The sequence below is a fragment of the Myotis davidii genome, unplaced genomic scaffold (genome assembly GCF_000327345.1).
Source record: "Myotis davidii unplaced genomic scaffold, ASM32734v1 scaffold169, whole genome shotgun sequence".
Taxonomy (NCBI): domain Eukaryota; kingdom Metazoa; phylum Chordata; class Mammalia; order Chiroptera; family Vespertilionidae; genus Myotis; species Myotis davidii.
In genome coordinates, this window is record NW_006383005.1 from 1,592,691 (window position 1) to 1,599,423 (window position 6,733).

The following is a 6,733-nucleotide window of genomic DNA, read 5'->3' on the forward strand; positions in this document are numbered from 1 at the left end:
AGCAGCCATAAATGATATATAAATGAATGAGCATGGCTCTGTTTCAATAAACCTTTATTACAAAAACAGGCAATGAGGTTTGGGAACTAGATAGAGGTGGTGCTTGCACAACATTGTGAATGTAATTATTCACTTTAAAATGGTTAGTTTTGTGGTATGTGAATTTCACCTCAATAAATTACTTTAAACAAAACACACCCATCAGCAGCAAATTTTTATTAGATGGAAGATACCTAGGGTTGGCTCAAGGAAAGTGGTGACAATTGGCAAGCACTCCTCCACAGAGGACAGGACGCATTCCTGGCTGTGGGGTTGGATACTTATACCTAAGGGTCAGGGTCACCTGCTTAACTTGGACCACTCAGAGAGCTCTTCCCCTGGGCACTCAATATCACCAGTGCTGGCAAGAAAGAGCCTGCAGTGAGCTAGTTCAGCTTGGCTATCAGTTCTTCGAGTTCTGGCCGAGCTTTGAACCTTCCCTTGAAGTCTTCTTCAGTGTGCTGGGGAGAAGAAAAATAAGTGGGAATTACTGCAGAGCTTTCAATTACTCAAATACGCACAGCATCAAAAAAGGATCCACCTACCCCCTCTGTAGAGAATGCATCACAATTCAACTAGCTTTATTGAGGATCTATTATGTACCAGACTTGTATTAGGTACCATGGATTCAAAGCTGAATTGGATTTCCTCCCTGCCTTAAATGAACATATGGTTTGGTGACAGAAGACAGATTTATAAAGAATTAATGTCAAAACTCTATACATATCACAATAAAAGCACTTAAAAAAAGAGAGAATGCCAAAATTCCCCATTAACAATAGGAAATAACAGATGCAGGATTGGATTATTTCAAATCAGCATGACCAGCACATGTTCTCACTATATACAGAATTACAGTAATAAGCAAAGGTTTAACAAGCATGGACTTGGGAGCTGCATGAAGCAAATGGCATCAGTCTAAGACGACCCGATGTATTTGTGTCATAATACGGATCATCTTGGCAACAAGACCCAAATATTCAGTATTGAGGCTAAAGTTCCTAAGGTATTCCAAGTTCTCCATGGCAAACTTCCTTCTGACAGGTATTCTTTACTGAATATATTCAGTCAGGATATAGTTAAGTTTCAAATATCCAAGAACTTTTTCTATAAAATACATTTCCCCATTTGTGTTATGATTACTTATACTGTATGTGACCTTAAATGATGCTCTTTCTGCTATACAACTGTCTAAGGAGGAGAATTTTGAGGTGTGATGGGCTCACGCCTAACATCAGGATGCTGTGATGGATTTCAGCTTGCGGTCCATAAGGCATCATCCCTGAAGAGCCAGAATAATGATCACAGTAGTACCAGCCTGCACACTTTTCCTGATTATTACCTGGGCTAAATTATCACATTCCCTTATTGTTTCCAAAGCCACGTAGTCTAGATATTTTGAGCACAGGTGGGCCACCAGGGGACTCTTCTCAAACTAGCACCTACCTCCTTCACTGACAGTTTGACTCCTTCAGGAAGATTGCTTCGGATTATTTCCAAGAAAATCTCTGCAAATGTAGCACTCAAACCGCTTATCTGCAAAAGGAAAGATGCTCTAAGAGAGAGGCTGAGTCCTAAACGTGGTTAGAGTGTTGACCTGTGGACTCAAGGTTCTCGGGTTTGATTCCAGTCAAGGGCACGTACTGTGGTGGCAGGTTCAATCCCCGACAATAGTCAGGGTGCATGTGGGAGGCAACCAGCTCATTACCTCTCTCTCTGTTTCTCCCCCTCCCTTCCATTTTCTCTAAAAAATATCAATGGAGAAAACATCCTTGGGTGAGAATTAACAAAAAGAGAAAAAGAGGTGCTGAAAGCTAGGCGAGTGGGCTCAACTGTCAGCTCCAGCAGAGATAGGCGACCGCCTTGGGTGAAGGATTACCAGCCAGAGCTGGTTTCAGAGTCCATCTCTACAGGATTTCTCTGCCAGGGTGTCTGCTTGCTGAGAAGGTCATGTCCAACATCTGCTCCTATAGGCAATGGATGGCATAGCTGGACCAAAGAAATGAACAAATCCAGGATGACTTTAAGTCAGTTCAAGTTAACCCATACAGACCAGGACCTGACTGGTGTCAAACCCTGTGCCAAGAATTCAGAAGTGAATCAGAAATGTGGTAGAAGGATATGAAGGGGGCTTCAGAAACCCACTAGAGAAGTACCTACCTAAATTGATCAGGGGAGGTCAAAGAAAGCTTCTGGATGGAGCCTTGAGTAAACTAGAGAATTCAACAGTAGTGGGAGTTTTCAAGGCAGAGGAAGTAATATTCAGTAAAATGTGGAGGCACAGCACATTACTAGGGAATTAAAATTAGTTCCATGTGTAGTTGGAATAGAGTATAAAGAAAAGCAAGAGAATAATGAAGGCAGTTAGATGCTAATCTAAAGAGTTCAAATTTGATCCTACAGCTTTCAGTGGCAAGTCAGATCTGTCATAAGATATATCTCAAATAATTTATTTCTTATAATATTTAAAGAAACAAAGATTTTAAGTACTTTAATTATATTAAAAGTTAACATAGATTTAAGGTATTACTGCCTTAACATTCATTACCTTGCTTACATGTTTCTTGAGTGGATAAAAAAGAAGTGATATCCATTGGAATATTATTTGGCAATACTGGTAAAAAGGAAGGAAGTAATAATACATGCTACAACATGGATGAACCTTGAAAACAGTATGCTAAGTGAAAGAAATTGGACATAATTCTATTTAAATGAAATATCCAGAAGAGGTAAAACCATAAAGGCAGAAAGTAGATTAGTGGTTGCTAGGAGTCAGGGGAATGGGGAAGAGGAATGACTATTAATGGGTTCAGAGTTTCTTTTGGGGTTGATGAAAATGTTCTAATATTGACTGTGGTGATGGTTGCATAATTCTGAATATATTAAAACCCACTTAATTGTATATTTTAAGTAAGTAAATTGTATTGCATGGGATAAAACTCAATAAAGATGTAAAAAAATGGGGGTAATGTTAACTGTGAATTTTTAATAATAGCTCTGGGCACTTTCATGATAGTGTGGTTGTCACCCATCTGTCTCTGCAATAAAATGACAGAGAACCACTGCTAGAGCTAAAGGGAAGCAACTGAGGGGTTTTAAGCAGGAAAATGACATATGAAAGTAAAGCAAAGTTGATGAATCTAAAAGATTTTGGGGGGTAGAAGCTTTAGAATTTGGCGAATGAATGGATACCAGAGAGCAAAGAAGGATCAAGCATTAGGCTCAATGGTGAAGAAGATTCTAGAGACAGAGGAACAGTTCCTCTACAATTAGTTTATAAGCACTGAGTGCAGGGCACCCGTGGAACATCCCCATGGAGAAGTCCAGCAGACAAATGGATATCAGATTTGAAGCTTAACCTAGAGATCAAGACTGGAGATCTAGGCATTGTCGATATATAATGACGGTTACTAAGGTCAGGCGAATGAATGAGATTGCATAGAGGAAAGGGATTACAGAAGGAGAGATGGAGGGATCAAGAACTGAAACTTGCAGAACATCATCATTCAAGGGGCAAGCTCGAGGAAGAGATGGGCTTGGTAGAAAGAGGAAAAATGTACAGAGAAGAACCAGGAGAGGCAAATACATTTCCAGTTTCTCCCAGAATACTTACCTGAACTACTCGCTCATGGGTGGTAAGAATTGCGTCCACAAACATTTTACTGCCCTGCTCCGGTAGCTGCAACACCTCCATGGTTTTGGTGGGCATCGCATAACTGTGGGAAGAAAGAGTCAGCTATGGCGAGGGTCTCCTTAAGCCAGCAGCACCACTCAGGGTAGTCCCTGAGTACAGCCACTAGTGCATGCAGAGCTCCTGGAATCCAGGGCTGTTATCTGCAGCCAGGGCAAAGTAATCAGATCCTCTTAAGCCTCCTCCAGAAGTCTCTAAACTTCCTGAAGTGACAGATGATGTTGAATACTTTTCTGCATCCCCAATCTTGCCTAATATAACACTGAATAATACCTGGTGCTTAATAAGTATTTGCTGCTATTAGAGAATAGCCAATTCTAAAAGAATCACTAGGTATGCTTTGGAGGATAACTTTGGGTATTTCCACTCTTCTGGAGAAATGAGGCCTGAAACCCAATTGTTTTAGAGCAGGATTTCTCAACCTTAGCACTATTGACATCTTTGACCAGATAATTCATTGTTGTGGGGAGCTGGCCTACAAATCCCTAAGCTCTCCCTACTAGATGCCAGTAGTACCCCCAAGTGGTGACAATCAAAATTATCTCGACATTGTTAAATGTCCCCTAGTTGAGAACCACTGTAAAGTCTGTGCTTGCTATAATCACCTTCAGCAGATCTACATGCTACAGAGGAAAGACCACTGGACTTGGGGTCAAATGTTGGCCCTGCCACTTATTAGCAATATTTACTAAGGCGAGTCACTCCCCCCTCTGAGAAGAGGATTACAATCTAGGCCTATAGCAATAGATTTTGTGAGGATTAGGTCTGATAGGACTGATGGCTAAACAGAAATATGGTTCATCAAACTAAAGATAAATGAAATAATAACAGTAGTATTTCTGAATTTTCATGCCACAAAAAGCTTCATTAATTAAAAGCAGGGGGGCATGGTCCTCTACAGATGGACTGCTACAAAAGGAAGTTTGATGTAATGGAAAATTGATTAGAGACATGACAGTCAGTCCTAGATTTAAATGTTGGCTCTCCTACTTGTTACCTATTTGACCTTGAACAAATTAATTCAGCTTTCTGAGTCTCAGATTCTTCAGCTCTAAGATGAGGATAATAATAACTAGTTATAGGGTCGTTGCAATGGTTAAATGATTAAACTAGTTATTATTTGCCTCATTTACTGTGCCTACAAATGCCAGTTCCCTTGCTCTATAAACAGTGAGTAAATGCTAGGTATTGCAAATTCTTCCAGGCAGTCTCCCTAAATAACATCCCCTCCCACGTTTCTGATCTCCTCTTCCAATTCAAATTTGATAGTACCCATATATAAAATAAAATGACACATTCATAGGGTGGTTATGGAAGATCAAGTAAAATAACTATGTAAAAACGTTCAGGAATGTAAAACATGCTATTTTTCCTTTTTGACATTCTGCAGATAAGACTAAAGGGAGTTGTCCAATTATTTTACTAAGATTTCATTGATTTGTTTACTTATTCATCCATTCATTTAATAAACACTTACCGAGAGCCTCCTCTGTCCTTGGCACTCTGGTGGGCATTATATAGCTTGTGCTTAAAAGGAGTTCACTAAGAGTGTTTTGTACAGACAGGTAAGTAGATGAACATCTTCACCACAGTAAGACAGAGACAATAACAGGGATGTACCACATATTATGGGGACAAGAGGAAGAGAAGTGGGGATCAGGGAAGGCTTCATAGATGAAGCAGTATCAAGATGTAAAGAATGAACAGAAAAAAAAAAGAATGAACAGAGTCGTTTGCCCCCAAAAGTGCAGCAGTTATCTAAAGGCAAGGAGACATGAGAGGCTTTCAAAGAGAACCAACAGAAAAGCCAGACATAGTTTGATAAGGAAATACTGGGAACTCTGGTCATTAAAGTAGAATAGGCCTTTGAGTAGTAAGAGTATAATTTTCCATTCGTTTCTATACTTTTCAGATTTTCTATAATAAACATCGCTTGAATAATCACATAGTAAAAACAGAAGGGAAGAAATGAAATAACAATTTCAAGAGTCAACTTATCAAGATAAAATAATGTTACCTTTTGGGAATACTGCCTAAGACAGGGCAGAAGGGAGCCAGCTGGGGTGCTAGGGAACTTAGAATCTGTGGGCTCTACTATATATAAGATATACCTCCATTTTAAACAACGTAAGTGGACTTAAACAAAAAAGAAAGAGTAGCCTTTAAGAGAGTGGTGCTGGGTGATGCTGTTCCTCTCCAAAGAGCACAGGGGCTAGAATCAGCTTTAGACTTGGAAGCTGCTCCCAGATGAGTCATATTTCCATCTCTCCAGGCAACTGCTCAGCAAGGGAGGCAGGCAAGTTAAGGGACCTGCATGCAAGGCCCCTTCCTCTCCTCTTTTAGGTTAGTTGCAGCTATAGCAAAGCAGACCATTTATAGAACAAAAGCCAGCACACTGCTTCTTTGCCCAATTCCCCCTCAAGGTCAAAGCACTACCCCACACTCCCAGAGGAAAATGGATCATGATGAAATGAAAGTCAAAAGAAAAAAATTATTTCATCTCTGAAAAGCTGGGCAGTGAGAATGCCTAACCATACAGTGGTCTAAAAACCTCAATCAATGCAGAGAGGAGAGTTGCCGAAAATAAATATCTCTTTATGCTCTGTGCTATTTGGAGCAAAGAGTCAGGAAGAGGAAAAAAAAAAAAAGCACATCATTCATTGTGCTGTTCTAGGAATCATGCCCATGCCTATTGGAACTCAGCCCAAATCAATGAATATTTATTCATTGCCTACTATGTGTCAGGTACTAGGCAAGGTCTTAGGATTATTAGACAGCTGATGGAGACAGAAACAATCCTTGCCTTATGGATCTTAGAGTCTAATAAGGAAGACTAATAAAAGTCAAGTAATTACAAGGATAAGGAATGACTGCTATGAAAGGGAAGTTAAGTAACCTTCACTTCTACTAAAGATATAATATAGAAACTAATTTAAGAGTTTCTCTAAAGAAGTGACATTCAAGATGAAACCTAAGGAAAAAGCAGGAGTTAGGTGAAGGGGA

At 39.8% G+C, this 6,733-nt stretch overlaps 1 protein-coding gene across 1 annotated transcript in view; it reads right to left on the reverse strand.

Moving 5' to 3' along the window:
* Positions 1-201: 201 nt before the first annotated feature.
* Positions 202-6,733, reverse strand: part of MRPL48 (mitochondrial ribosomal protein L48) — a 49,294-nt gene continuing 42,762 nt past the window's right edge. The window contains exons 6-8 of the mRNA XM_006777940.2: positions 3,653-3,755; positions 1,486-1,575; positions 202-500 (exon numbers count right to left, since the gene is read on the reverse strand). Of these exons, the coding sequence (XP_006778003.1) occupies positions 426-500; positions 1,486-1,575; positions 3,653-3,755 (268 nt within the window). The 3' untranslated portion in view covers positions 202-425. The remainder of the gene's footprint in view (positions 501-1,485; positions 1,576-3,652; positions 3,756-6,733) is intronic.